The following is a 14,884-nucleotide window of genomic DNA, read 5'->3' on the forward strand; positions in this document are numbered from 1 at the left end:
CTGCAGCTGCATTCGCTGGAGCTCGTTTCAATTCTTCTGGCAAGAAAGCAGTCACACGTGACTACACACTACACCATCTACCTTTTTATTATTATTTTAAAAATACCTTCTGCTAAGTTTTAGTGAGTGAATGTGAGACTTTTTAAAACTCCCTTTTAATGAGCCTCTTGACTTAAATGTAAAAGCTACATAAAACAATATCCTTAGCTAGTTAACAAGATTATTTGTATTGAAATCTGCTAAGCAAACCTAAACTAGAGCAGGTTCAGGAGGTGAAGGCCAGAACTACGATAAATATGTTCATTTTCCAATAACATAAGTAAATGAGTAAAAGAGATTACTTACAAATCCACAGGAAGATAAATGAATTAAAAAAATAAAATACAAACCAATTGTAATACAGCCTAAATCTGCACTTGTTTACGTCTTTTAAAGGCCTGAAAAGTGAAATTTTTAATTTAAATGCTTTGATGACTTTTTAAGTTCATGCAGTAATCTTGTTTCAAAGATTCAATTCTGCATAAACCATAATGAGCTAAAATATTCAAAAAACTTTATAGAAAAAAAAAAGACTCCTGAAGCACTAAATTGGCCCGTCTCTGGTTAACTATCTAACTTTCCCAGTCAACAAGGAGTCAGAAATCTAATGTCATGCCACTACTATCTTGTTTGTTAAATATTGACTGAGATCACTATAAAAGCTCGCTATAATAAGGGTTTGATGTGTTTATTGGGCTCCGGGAACTTGTCTCTGCTGGTCCATGCAAACTGTGCAGATGTGCTTTTCGGCACACGCAGCAGTAGACGGGTAACGTTCAGGTCTGCCGTTTTGGCGTTGCCCTGGAAAGGCTCCCAGACGCATAAGGGGTAAACCGCGCCTCCGCGTTCGCTCTCTCACGCGCCCACCTCTTTAAAATCCAGTTCACATGTGTTTTTCTGTTAACACCACTGTAAGCTGGCTTCTCTGTGGAAGGGATTTTGCAATGATCCGTATACACACAAGGGGATCGTTTCAGTACACTACAACAATCAAATGAATCCAATTACTCGGCATTCCCAAGCACGCCCTGTGGAAATTCCTGTTTGTTGCGTGGTAGTTTTACTACGACGTGTCAGCCGCACACAAATACTACTATTTCCTGAACTTTAATCACACTTGAAAGCACGCTGAAGACTTTCCTGAAGAGTTTTTTCTATGAAAAGGGAGACCACGGTCAGGTTTCTGTTCACTGAATATGCGCGAGAGTCGGGTCATGTGAGGGTGAGCGAGAGCCATGTTCCAGCAGTCGGGATCTGGGTCGAGGGGGGAACTTGTATCCGTCTGCCTCACCTCGGTAGCTGTCACTGCTCTCAATGGGCGTGGCGTCTTCGATGACAGAAAGCAAACACGGCTCGTCCCAGACGACTGACATTTCATATCGTGGCGATAAAAGCTTCTCGTGTCTCGAGGTGTGTGCGCCTTCCGTATCGCTGACGTGGGCAGCGTGGCGAACCAGCCCTCTGGTTTCATATGAACTGCCGCAGTAACTTCTTTTAGGTCTCGCCTCCCCGAGACGGCGCTCCGGCTTTGTGTTGAATGTAAACATGTCTTTGGCAGGCCCGGAGGGTGACAGGCAGACTAATGAAGGGCTGCTGAAGGATTGCGTGTGTCGTTTTCTCGGCAGGGCCCCTGGGCTTGGTCCCTCGCCGACCCTCCAACCTTCCCTCCCATCTGCCTCGTTCTCCTCAGGAACCTGCCAGCCAGATGTAGAGGCGCTCTGCTGGCAGCTTTGCATTCCAGGGCGTCTCACTATGGCGATCCGAGCTCACGCAACGCCTCTCGCTGGGGAGACACGCTGTAAAGGGACCATGCACAAAATGTTTACAGAGGGCTGTTTCTCTCTACTTTTAATTTTGCTCTTTTGTTTGCATTAAAGTGAGCAAAACTGCTGTTTTAGAAAGCAGAAAACTCTCTCCTAAAATTATAACATAACGCCCAGGTTCAGCTAAGTAATGTCATTAGGAGCGCAAAGAGGGAACATTTATTTTTCTACCTGTGTGACGAAGATAAACAGTGTTTTGTTGTGACCTTTTAAAAGTAGGACTTGAATGCTTATTTTAAAATCAACATGTCAGATGCAAGCACACACTGCTTACAGGTGTTGTGTTTTCAAAACTACTTAAAGTTTTTCATCTTATTGCTCCTAGTAAATTCAGGGGTTGCTTGGAGACAGCACAAGATTTTTTGGGGCCCTAGACTAAAAATTTGATTTGGACGTTCATTTCCAATCACCATCCCTAACCCCAACATCTCTTTTTGGGAAGTTTCACATCTAAGCTGCTCACTCTGTTTATAACGAATTTTTTAATTTCACTCCACGGTGTGGTTTGTTTGTGTTGATATGGACACACCAATCACACCAGAACTCGGACCAAAACAGCCGTACCAAGACCGTCAGGAGGAGTGGTTTGTTTAGGGTGTGATTACTGCCAAGAGAACTCTGCAAACTTGAACCAATGCCTTCCCATTGCATTCTGGGATATGGCAGAGTAAACTAACTAGTAAACAAAACTTGAAAATGTAAAACTATGCACAGTATTAATAAGCACTAATACTAATTACTATGTTTTGGACTGCAGAAACCACTTTTGTAGCGTATAAATGTCACAGAGAACCTAATTAGAATTGAAATAGTCTATATGCAGTTAGAAGAAGTTACATCATGTTGTGCTTTTTTGTTTAAATGCTGACCATTTTACAGGAAGTTTCACCATAACAATCTCAAACCGACCCTTCCTTCCCTCTACACTGCATTCGAAGTTTTGTTGCTGGGTCCTTTTGAGACCCAGTTGTTGAAGCATCATCTCGTACGCTGATGTCTCACAGGCTCTGGCAAAAACAGAGCCTGAGCTGGACGTTCTAATGTATCGTCCTCTTTAACCTTAGCGGAGGTCATAGCGTGCCAACTCTAGCAGTTACAAGAAAAACCGCAGCGGAGATTCTGACGACATCTGACCTCGGTTCTGCAGGCTTGGCTCTGTGCCAGATGTGCCACTCTGTCGTGCATGCATGGGAAAAGGAATGCATGGCTTTAAGTTCATTAAACAGCTCAGTGAGTGACGGGTGAAGACTTGTTGTTTGCACTAGGTTGCCTTCTCAGGCCCTATAGCTCTTTGTGGGGGGACACAAAGGCATCCTGGGACACTCTATATCTAGGAGGACCAGTGTGTTTGTGTGTGTGCTTGTGTGTGTGTGTGAGCAGCTACCTCTTTTCTAACTAGCTCTATAGGAGCATCTATATAAATTGGCAAGTTGCTGCAAGTTCCCTTAGCAACAAAACAAGCAGGTCTTAGCTAAAAAACAAAAAAACAACAAAAAAAAACAAGATCCGAACTCAGCAAAACTGAAGTGTGCATCAGCAGTTTAAATAACTTTTTTCACTTTAAGCAGTGTCGTTTTTGAGTTCCTTTTTTTTTCCTCCCTAAAGTCTTGGCTTTGTTTTGGCACCCAGTCCCTGATGGAGAGGGGGGAGTGAAGGCCAGAGGTTAAACACAAATCCTCCCGTGGTACTCAGCTCGTGAAAACAGTCAGGTGGTGATTTCTCTGCAAGCGCCACGACTTCTCACTGTTTCCATGCTGCTGTTGCACTTCTTTTCTGTTAACCCTTTGGAGCCCCTTCAGTCTCTGCTCCACTTGGGTCACTTAGACATAACAAAAATACTCATTTAAACATCGTCACAGAAACATGCAGCGGCATGTTTTTTTATTAATGTGCATGCATGACAACATATAAAAAAATATATTTTTGTAACAGTTATGTGCTAAATGTGGTGATTAAATTCCACATGCAATAGTTTTTTTTTCTTCTTATCCTTGTATTTGCCAATTGATCAAGCCAAGAAATTCTACTCAGTTTGTTGTATTTATTTTTGTGCTGTAAAAGTTTTTTTTTTTTTTTTTGCTCAAGCCCATACATGCAAATTTGTAGATCCACAATGCATGAAAAAATATCAGCATCATGTAGGACAGAATAAAATGTTACATTTTAACTTCACAATTTCCATGAAATCATGTTCAGAATAGTCGTTATTTTCCAAGTTTGGGCACATAATCAAAGGATTTGACTTAAATTTCACTTTGTGAAATACACCTTATAAACAATTGTGAAATAAGTCTATGGTTTTTTCTAAACAAAGGAGTTGTACTTGTGAAAATATGATTAATTGGTGGTTTAATGATTGTATTGATTCCCAGCAGATGGGTAAACATGGAAATCAAATTCTAGTGATTCAGTCAACAGCTCCAACAATGCCAGAAAGATGCAGGTTGCTCGATTTAGTTTAACAGACATTTGAACAACTTAAAGGAAATGTAATTCCCTTTGCATCGGCACAGCGTTAGCTGTGCTCAAACACAATAAACACAACATTTCCCAGGAGGGTCAGATTGAACAGATTGAAAACAGGGTGAGTTTTGTGCATTGTCTCTGTCGCACAATAATACTCTGAGTTTTAACTTCTCTGAACTCATAGCTGGCCCTAACTACTGCCACAAACTGCCTCATGCTGTGTTTTTAATCAAAGAGCATCCTGATCTGAACCCAAATTGGAAAATTTGTTGTGACTCAAAACGACACAGGTCAGACGGCGAAGACTCCCAGGGACACGGCGATCGCGTTCATCAGATGCCAGCCCTGGCACGGCTGTTTCTGATGATCTCATAAACATTGCGTGACTTCGGCTCAGGAATAACAAACGGCGAGCGAGGGTCCCGGTCCCCACCGCAAATCAGCGGTGCGCTCTTGAGGAAAAACACGGCGCGTCTCGTGACAGGGGAGCACATGCTGCTGCGAAGGGAGCTGACAGACACAATGCTGGGTTGAACGAGATCCTGTCCTGTTGATATGCAGCAGGAACACAACGCTCTCCTCAAACAAAGATGTTCCCAACACTGACTGGAGTGCATTTGTCAGCTTGTAAAGCCGGAAACGTTGGGGAGGGAAAACTTTAGCCGTTTTCTATAATTCCCAACCTTTTTGTAAAGTCAAAGATTACTGCAATCTTCTCAACAACTCATTTGGGTAAATGAATCGTAACAGATACCTAATTTGCTGTTTTATAATAATTTGGGGAATTTATCTCAAACCAGAGATTAAAAAATTCCTTTTTTTTTTTTTTTTGCTTCTCGCATGCAAACATATAAAAGGTCTTCTTCAATGTAGCACATGCCAGTCCCTACTTACTTTACATATTCCTTAAATTTTAATTTTAATAAGCCTGTAAGATAATAAATCAGACAATTCAAGTGGTTTAGGATGCAAACTATGAGCAGATTATGTAGAGGGGTTAGAAGAGAGGATTACACATGTTGTAACAGTGATACAGACCTTTGCAGAAATACTCATACTTCCCTACCATTTCCACTAGGGATTTTGATTTTGGCCACCGATTATTTTTATTAAGGTCACAGTACACCTTCAGTGTCCCAGTCTGTCGGACTCCTGGAGCCACTCGCTGTTTGCTGTAACTGCAGTACAATTGCTGCTTTCATGTGTTGTTGCCAAAGTCTTCCAATAACTGAGAAAGTTATTATATTTGGAGCAATAGTTGCTTTTTATTCCCCAGGGGTTTGAAAAATCGCAAAAAATATTGACAAATTCACTAATTTAGCAAGAGTGCTGTGATCATTGTTAACTGTGTACGTGCAGACGGGACCCGGTAGGCGGTTCTGTCGGTCATCTGGGAGAAGGAAGCTGGTCATACTGTGGACATTTAGTTTTAGTCAGCCTTACACCTCAACTTCTGTATGTTTGTGCTTGTTCCCACCACTTGATTGTAGGGATAGTAAAAAAAACATGAACACGATCGGCTTCTATGAACATGATCGCTAACATCATGTTGTCTCTAGTGAACGTCATATCAAATCTGCATACCAGACAAAATCAGGAAAGATCAGATTTGACTATTTATGTGCAGCAGCTTTGGAATGAACACACTGTTGCAAATAACAAATCTGATCACAAAATATTGCAGTCAGACAGGCAGAAATAAGCATGATTGCTTTAACAAATTGATTGTTTGCCAAAGAGGACTTACCTGAGTAATTATCATGTCTCAGCACTGTGTTCAGTGAAAGACAGAAATAAGTGTCAGACCTACACAGTGTCTGCTGCAGAGCTATGATACCTTAGCTCTTAAGAGTACTGTTCTATTACAAAATAACATCAAAGCCCATTAAGGAGTTAGGATGGCCTAACCAAAGCCCAGTTCTCAGTCCTGTGTTGCAAATTGCTGCCTATCAAATTGAGTGGAGCGTTAGTTATTTTTGGGCATAGATTTCAGTCTGTAGATACGTAAAGCTGGTAGAGATGAACCCCCGTAGGTGGATTGTGGGAAGAAGCCCGAGTAGCCTACAGGAGAACACTTGCATGCTAACTCAATGCAGAAAGTCTCCAGGCCAGGATGTTCTAGCTGGAGCACACCGCACTTTTCAGATTTTTATTTGTGAAAAATTTTCCTTTCACTTCACAATTCTGCACTACGTTCGTCGCTGACAATTAAATCCACTAAAGTTTGTTGTGAAGTGACAAAATCTGAAAATATTTGCGAAGTTTTGATGCTTTTTCTAGTATGGAAAGCAAATCATTCAAAAGCAAAGTTTTCTACACGGGGAGTTGGATCGCCAGGCGCAGTATTTGGGTGGGGGGTGGGGGGGAACGCCTTGTTTTTGTTATTTTATCACAAGAGAAGCTGAGACTGAGGTGGGGGTCCATGACGGTTGGCTCAAATTACCCTTTGGAGGATGCTTGGTGCAGCTGAGCACACTGCGCTGAAAGAGCCCTTCTTTTCAACCCCAGAAAAAGTCGTCCACCAACTCAGACCCCGCTCCTGTTCCCAAAAAAAAAGAAAAAAAAAGAAAACACCCTTCTGCTGCAGACCCCCTGCTCCTTCCTGCCTGCTTCCCCTGGCTGCAGACCAAGCGCTTCATGTGGCTGGACTGGAGCGGGCCGGGGATGGCCCCCCGCCCCTGACCTCAGAGGACACTTGTTTTCCAGTGGGATTGAGGGCGTGTTGGTGTTGGCAGGGTGGAGCACGGAGTTGAAGGGGTTCGGTCCGAGTTTTTTCTGCTTTTTCTTTTTTTTTTTTTTTTTTTCCCCCAGGAGCGAGGGTTTGTGGGGATTAAAAGAGCGGGAGCACTTTCACATGCCCTCTTTCGTGGAACACCTCCATACACCTGCAGAGAGAAATGATTCGTTCACATTTCCGACATGTTAAAGCTCAGCTAACCAGATCCCTCAGAAATAAACACGTCCCTCTCATTCAGGAAGTTTATTATGTTGCGGGTGCTGTGGAAAATGCAGGTGACGCCCTTCCTGAAGGGAAGGGAAGATGTTGTGCAGCGGCGACGCGGCTGTAATTGCTGAAGCTTCGTGCTTCGACTCGCCCCAGCGAGCTTTGTTGCCCTGATTAGGTTTATTGTGATGGTCAGAGCAGATCTCACGTTGTTGGGAGTTTGTTTACCGTTCCGTTGGAGTTAGCCAAAGGAGCTGGAGAGAAAGAAGGGGACGGAGGGCCCAGAACAAAGAAACTGTTCACGGACCTGCTTGACTAACGGAGGGTTGAAAGGCTTTTATGGACAAATCCGAATGGACCCAGAACAGAGAGAAGGGGGCACGCAGGCTCAGTTGACGTTGCGAATCATATACAGTGTCGAGCGACAAAAAGCTCCTCTTGCACACACAGATTAACTCTGATTTGTCCTCGCCTATCACCTAAATAAACATCCCGATGGTGCATGCAGAGAGCCGTTTACCCAGGGGTACGGGGTTGTTGGCCTGCAGGGCTTTGGACTGGATGCTGAGTTTTCTAGGGTCGCAATCTGCATCTCGGATCAGCGTTAAACTCACTGGAACAGATGTTCATCATATCACTGACGGCATTTTGGTCAACAGTTTTTGTTTTGTTTGTTTGTGTTTTTTTTTTCAAACATTTTCCCTGCGACTTTGCTAGCTGTTATTCGAGCAGGTTTGACATTTGGCTGCGTTTTGAAGACGGGTGACACCACCGTGAGGAAAACCGAAAGACTCGGTAATAAGTTGAATGAAACAGAAAACAAACGCCCTCATACTGAGACTGTGTGGGTGTTGACGAGAGCCTTGCATCCTGATCCACCTGTTCCTCGTTGATACTATCAGCCACAAGAAACAAAAAATTCATTTTATCTGTCAAAAGTTGTCATATACTCGCGCTGTTATTTAAACGTTAACCCATTGTGTCTCTGAGAGTAGGTGGGTGGGGTGAGTGCTGCTCATAGTTTTGACTGTAGGTGGTTTTGAGGTTTTGCTGCTTTGTCTGTTTATGAGACATTTAAGGATCGCTAGTGTACATTAGTCGCATTCCCCATCACTACAGTCTTCAGACTGTAGGCGGCCTCGCAGGGACTCTGCCCTCTGTGGTTATGTTTAACTAACAAACTGGAAGATTTACTCTTATTTAGATTAAGGGAAGCATGGATTAATTGCTGTCTCTTTTAGGAAAACAAAGTAGATACAAATGTTTTCTTTCTAAAAAAAAAAAAAAAAGTACGTCAATAATCTGCATGAAAAAAGCTAAAGAAAATCATGCAAGTAGCTGTATGATATCCCCATGACGTTGGAACCTTGACTGAAAATATCAGTATGACTAAAGGTCGTTTGTAACCTTGATTTTCTTTATCATTATAGGCAAAAATATCAAATGAACATGAGGTAAATTTAACTCATTTGGTGTGTTCGGCAATAGGAAAACGCACAGTTGCAATATTATTGTTCAATATCAGTTTTCAATGCGAATCATACCTGAACCCACATCTTTCTCTGTCTTCACTGCTCCCATGTCATCACAGTGTCCACACGTCTCTGTTAGCTTTAGCATCTGCCTTTTCCATCAGGAGTGAGCATCAAGTGCAGCCGATGTCCATTGGACTGACTGGATCAGTTTTGCAGTGTGGAGCTTCATCAGTCATGTATTGTGTCCAAGCAGTCTTTTGTGTTATCGCACATTAATATTGCAGTGACAATTGCTATTCGATACATTTATCGAGTCATTTATTTTATTTCAGGATAAGTTAAATCTGGAAACCATCTCAAGCTAAAATGCAAGACACTGAAAATAAAAATAAAAATAGTTGTTAGAACTACTTATTATGTAAATATAGAATATTTTCTTATTGGAGACAAATACAAATCTGCTATTTGTTGTTCTCAAGCAAATGGTTTAAACTTTTCAACCCAGTGTTGCCACTGAGACTCCAATGCACCTCAGGCATTGAAAAAAAATCTCACGGTCCAACTCAAAGTGTTCGCCATCACTGGTCCCGTTTTCCAGCACAAGATCAGGCCGTGACGGTCAGAGCTCACATGGAGCAACGTTTTGCTTCTGCAGCTTTAAGGACGATCCTCTCCACCTGCGTGGGTTTGTGTTTGTGTGTGGGTGCGCTCATGATTCTTGACAGGTGCTGACTCATTTTGTTCTTGTGTGCTTGCTTGCAGACGTGCCAAGCTACGACTCTACTTGGAGCAGTTGAAGAAGCTGGTGCCTTTGGGTCCAGACAGCACAAGACACACCACCCTGAGCCTGCTGAAAAGGGCCAAAATGCACATTAAGGTACTCAAAGAGCACGCCACAACAAAGTAAAAAAAAATAAATAAATACAATGTATGTGGTTGTAACTGGTTGCTACTGTTCCAAACCACAGCTTATGCGGTTTATTTTTATCTCACAAAACTACCAAATGTGCTTTTTTTTTTTTTTTTTTTTTTTTTTTTTGGACTGGTATGCTGATAAAATCAGCACTTGTGGGTTTTACCTGTTAAATGTTGTGCCTTGTCCTGGCTTTTTATATGATTGACCATCAAAGAAGCAGCACTTAATTGTGTTATGGTAGGAAAATTAAACGCTTTAAGCTTTTAAAAAAAACACATTTAAAAATGAAAATCATTGATGGGTATTCAGCTACATTTATACTCTGATACCCCTAAATAAAATCCAGCTAAACAACAAACTGCCCTTGTGTTTATTAACTCTGCTCAGGATGAAGTTAGTTTCTGAATGAACACTTTTTTTTTTTTAAGATATTTTTTTCTTAAAATCACGTAAAAACCATGTGTCTATTTAATTTCAGCTCACATTTATGCCCTGTTTTGTGCTGATCCATTACACAAAATCCCAAGTTTGGGGTTTAACAGTATACGCTACATAGTTTTGCAAGACACTGTTGGCTATCACAAAATGCTGCATGTATTTTGTGCGAGCACGTTTGATTTAAACAAATATGTCCTTATAAAATCCTTGCTCTCCTTTTTTGTTTGTTTGTTGGTTTTTTTTGCCATTGTTTTTGTAATCTTCCAATCACATTCAGAAGAAAAAAAAACAAGAATTCAACAGTGAAAGGAAGAAAAACAAGTTCAACATATGAGTCAACAAAGTGGACTTTACAGAGAAGTGGGTGGCTGATCTGTAGATAAGAAGATGATATAATGTTTGGAAGCGGCTCCTCTATGGTTCATGGTGAGATCAGCTCACCGATACGAGGATCCGCTCGACGCACAGTGAGCAGAAATACAGAAATGCTTAAGAAATGCTGCTGGTGCATGGACTGTGAGGCTGCAGAAGGCGACCTGTGGGTACAGTTTAGGTCATGCTGCACTGATCGTGCTGTTTACAGGCAGCAACACTGTGGTTGGGTGGAAAATTCAAACGTCAAGAGTTTTAACCCCTTATTTCCTGTTTTTCGAGCTCAGACGATGCACGCTGATTCTCGTCACTGTGCTGAGCTTTCTCATCTCACAGGAGGCCTCGGGGCCCGGGGTGGCTTTGATTCACCACCGAAAACTTTCAGATGCAAACGAGCGCAAAATATAACCTCACACAGAGTCTGAATATGACTGTGAAGCTCATGTTTATTTTTTGCCTTTTTGACCTGGAAATCTCTCTGCTTTTAGTAGCTACACTCATGAAAGTTGCTTGTGTGGAGCTTTAGTGAGTTTGATCGAAGTGTGGATGTTTGCAGATACAAAACAAAACCTGCTTTTCAAAAGCCTTCTGCATCTACAATGATGACTGAATGATTGCAGCCACCTCACTTAATGGTAACTTTGGCAAAGACGTGTTAAAAGTAGTAAAAGAAATTCATCTTCTGTTGCAGATGAATAGCCCCCGCCTGAAAATGTTAAAATCCAACCTTTCATGTGAAATTAATATATATTTTTTGCAAAATCATTGATCCCAGTTCACCACTTCCTATTTGTCCTTTGGCATAAATATGAAGCAGAGGCAAATTTCTCTTAGCTGCTCTCCAAAAAATTCAGCAGCGACACTAATCATTTTAGAGCCGCAATAAAAAAACAAAAAGCATAAAAAGGAACTTGCATATCCACAGCAGGACCTTGCACTATTTTCATGTACCGTTTCAATACTATATTTGCATTTTCATTTCCTTTAATTCACTTTCACAACACAATTTTACTGGTGATCGTGCATCCAGTTAAAAGAAGATCTGACGGGGAGGGGGCGTGTTTGGGCCAAGATGAAATTCTCCGCTCACTCTTTGCCTTTTTTTTTTTTGTATGTTTTGTCTGCAGAAGCTGGAGGAACAGGACAGAAAGGCTTTAAATGTGAAGGAGCAGCTTCAGAGAGAGCACCGCTACCTCAAACGCCGCCTCGAGCAGCTCTCCGTGTCGGGGTCCGTGGAGCGCATTCGCACTGACAGCATGGGCTCCACCATCTCCACCGACTCAGAGCAAGGTACGCTGACGCTTCAGAGGAAGTCTGAGGAACTAAAGTGAAGTTTCAGCATTTAAACAGTAGATTCTGCAGGCCAGAGGACATTTCATTTTATCTGTGCCACAATCAACCACTATCTGTGGCACATAGCGCAAGTAGCACATATTTAAAACTAAGAAAACATGGGCTTTATTCATTTTAAATGAATATATTTCTTGTGTAAATGACCATAGTACATCTGCAGCTCTAACTAGACATTAGATCTAAACTGGCTGCCTGAACTATGGAAGCTATGGGCTAATCATTTCTAATCAAATGTCCAAACTTTTATAAAGACTGCAGAGATGATGTGGTAATATTCATCTATTAATGTTACTTTTCATGAAAACTGTTTAGGTTGTTTTTAGGTTGTTTATGGAAGAAAACTAACAGTGCACATCACCCTGACTGTGCACTGTTACTATGAAACATGGTGGTAGCAGCACCATCCTGTGGGGCTGCTAAGGACAGGACATTCCTGAAGAAAATAAAAAAATTAGTTTGCAAGTTTACCTGTGGAAAAGTTTAAACACCATGCATTATATCCCCTTTTTGTTGGTTAATCACGTATAATTTGTATAAAACAGACTGAGGTTTGTGGCTGTAAGACGACAAAATGTGAAACAATTCAGAGGGGATGAATACTTTTGTCCTCCACATGTGAAGAAGTAAAGCGGCCTCGTAGCTTCACCCAGCCGCGCTCTAAAATGTCCAGCCTGATCAGGCAATTATCCCAACACTGTCAGCAGGTTAGTCCCCCAGGGGTTAAAAGGTTAACACCTCAGATTACAGATAAAGAGGCATTTCAGCTACTGCGTCATGCGGCCTGCCTGCTGCGTGTCGGAGCAAGTTGTGGTGTCCGCTGCAGAAATAACAGACCGTCTGAGTTCAGGCTGGTTCTATATGTGAAAACCATTTCAAATCTCAGGAGAACTCAGAAGAACCAGTTGCATCGGTGGACTGGTGTTCAGAGATAAGAAGGTTGTCGGTGTTGGATCTTCACGCCGCTTTATAGCTTCATTCCAGAATGGGAAGCTACAGGATGTCTGCTAATAAAAGTCTGGTGTCAGAGTTTCCTGAAAAGTCTTGGCTTTGCGCAGTTTTAGTGTGTTTACTAATCCTGCGTTAAGATAAACACGTTTGCAGTTGTTTGTCCGTGCATGGGGGATTACCTGCTGGAGCACAAAAGAGCTCCTTGTTTGCTCCGAGTTGAAGGCAGCCCAAATCCAGGTTTAATCAGCAGGCGCAGCCCGCTCCCTCACAGGTGTGCCAGCCATATGTCGCAGTCGAGCGGAAATCAACGTTTTTGCTTGTTGTCTCCTTGTGTTTGCGCAAACAGAGGTGGACATCGAGGGCATGGAGTTCACCCCGGGCGAGGTGGACAGCATAGACAGCATCAGCGACGGCGAGGAGGAGGAAGAGGAGGAGGACCACTACGGCGTCCAGAGCAGCTCCAGCGACACCAGCTACACAGCCGCACATTCCCACAGACTGCAGCCGCACCACTGTTAGGCACCTTCCGTCGCTCAACCAACCAGTTCCTCCCAGCGTTTTGATTTTCCTTCCTGATCCCCCCCGCCCCCCGACGGCGCCTGTTACCTGCGTCAGACCGGTCCACGACGGCGGTACGGCTTCCACCTGTTCCAGGCCACGCCTCTGCAGGCTGACAAGCTAGCCGAGCCCCTTCCTGGCACCCCTCAACCCCCAACGCATCCTGCCCCCCCGCCCCCCCACACAGCCCCTTCTAACCGAGTGTTGCTGCAGGCTCAGACAGCGCAGAGGAGAGTTTGTGGCTTTTCTTTCTGATAATTAGAAAGATAATTACTTAATCAGGCAGTGAAGAAGAACAGCTTTGACCTGTTAATCGCCTAATGCAAAAGCAAGGTTCATTTATCTTCCTGAGGAAAAAGTATTCAGACAAGGCTTTGCACTAGAAAAAAAAAAAGAAAAGCACTTCTGTTTGTCATCCTTTACATAGAGAAATGACTGTTGCTAAGGATTTATAGCCATCTTGAAGCTTTCTGCTGACAAATGCTACGAAATTTCCAACAAACTACATTGAAGGTTATGATTGTAATGTGAAAAATGTGAAAAGCTTCCCGGGGTGTGAATACTTTTCCGAGGCCCTTGAAAGGTCACATTAAGAGCACGTTCACACCCTCGAACTTACCAGTCCAAATACATCGACCCTTTCCTGTTTTCACATCTTCATCACATCCTGAATGCACAGCCAGGTTGTTGTTGTTTTTTTTTTACCCACAACCTTTTTTCATAGTCAGTTCATCTTTCAGTGAAGACGACAGGAGAAACATCAGAGCTGCAGGAGCAGAAACAGTGTAAATAGATAATCCAGTTACTGTCCACGTCTCCCTCTGGTTGGGTCGCCTAACCACTAACTCCACACTACTGACCACTACACTATACCACCAGATGGTGTGGATGGACTACTAATTCAGAGAGAAAAACAGGAAAGAAGGAGCTGCCCTACAACTATAAAAACCCAAACATTGTGTTTTGTTTTTTTTTTTTCCCTTCTCAGTAGCGAATTGATGTAGCAGATAAGAGGCTTCCCTCTTACGTTTTGAAGTGATCCCGGCGGACCACGAGCTATTGTCATTGGGAGATTTTTATGTTGTGTTTTGTTTCTTTAGCCCGTAGACGGTAAGCTGACCTTTGCGTCGGATTCACTAACTGACCTCTGCCCGTCTGCACAGCGCCACCTAGCGATAAGAATTGGAAAAATCCTCTGCAGCTCTGTTGCTTCGCCTGAATTTACAGCGTCCGATTAACAGGTCAAAGCTGACAAATCAGTGGGAAACTGTTCTCGTTCTGTTGAGGGATAGAGAACTTAGCAAACTAATCCTGCAGTTTTTCCAGCAGAAGTAATAATCTTCTCTTTGCTTTCTCCTACCATTTATTATTATTATTATTATTATTATTATTATTATTATTATTATTATTCCTCTCGGCTTTTCTGGGTGAATTTTCCCCAGGCTTTGACTGTAACCGATGCACAATAGTGGTTATGGACGGACGAGGCGCCTCCTGTTGCTCTCTGACGGTGTTAGTAATCAATATGTTCCCCCCGACCTCCACCTCACTC

General features: G+C 42.6%; 1 protein-coding gene across 1 annotated transcript in view; it reads left to right on the plus strand.

Annotated features, from left to right (window-relative positions):
• mxd4 (MAX dimerization protein 4) overlaps window positions 1–13,758 on the plus strand; it is a 29,131-nt gene extending 15,373 nt beyond the window's left edge. Inside the window, exons 4-6 of the mRNA XM_008411950.2 lie at window positions 9,510–9,624; window positions 11,601–11,763; window positions 13,121–13,758. Coding sequence (XP_008410172.1) covers window positions 9,510–9,624; window positions 11,601–11,763; window positions 13,121–13,293 — 451 coding nt within the window. The 3' untranslated portion in view covers window positions 13,294–13,758. The remainder of the gene's footprint in view (window positions 1–9,509; window positions 9,625–11,600; window positions 11,764–13,120) is intronic.
• Window positions 13,759–14,884: the final 1,126 nt, after the last annotated feature.

Source organism: Poecilia reticulata, linkage group LG1 (assembly GCF_000633615.1).
Source record: "Poecilia reticulata strain Guanapo linkage group LG1, Guppy_female_1.0+MT, whole genome shotgun sequence".
In the NCBI taxonomy this organism is placed as follows: Eukaryota; Metazoa; Chordata; class Actinopteri; order Cyprinodontiformes; family Poeciliidae; genus Poecilia; species Poecilia reticulata.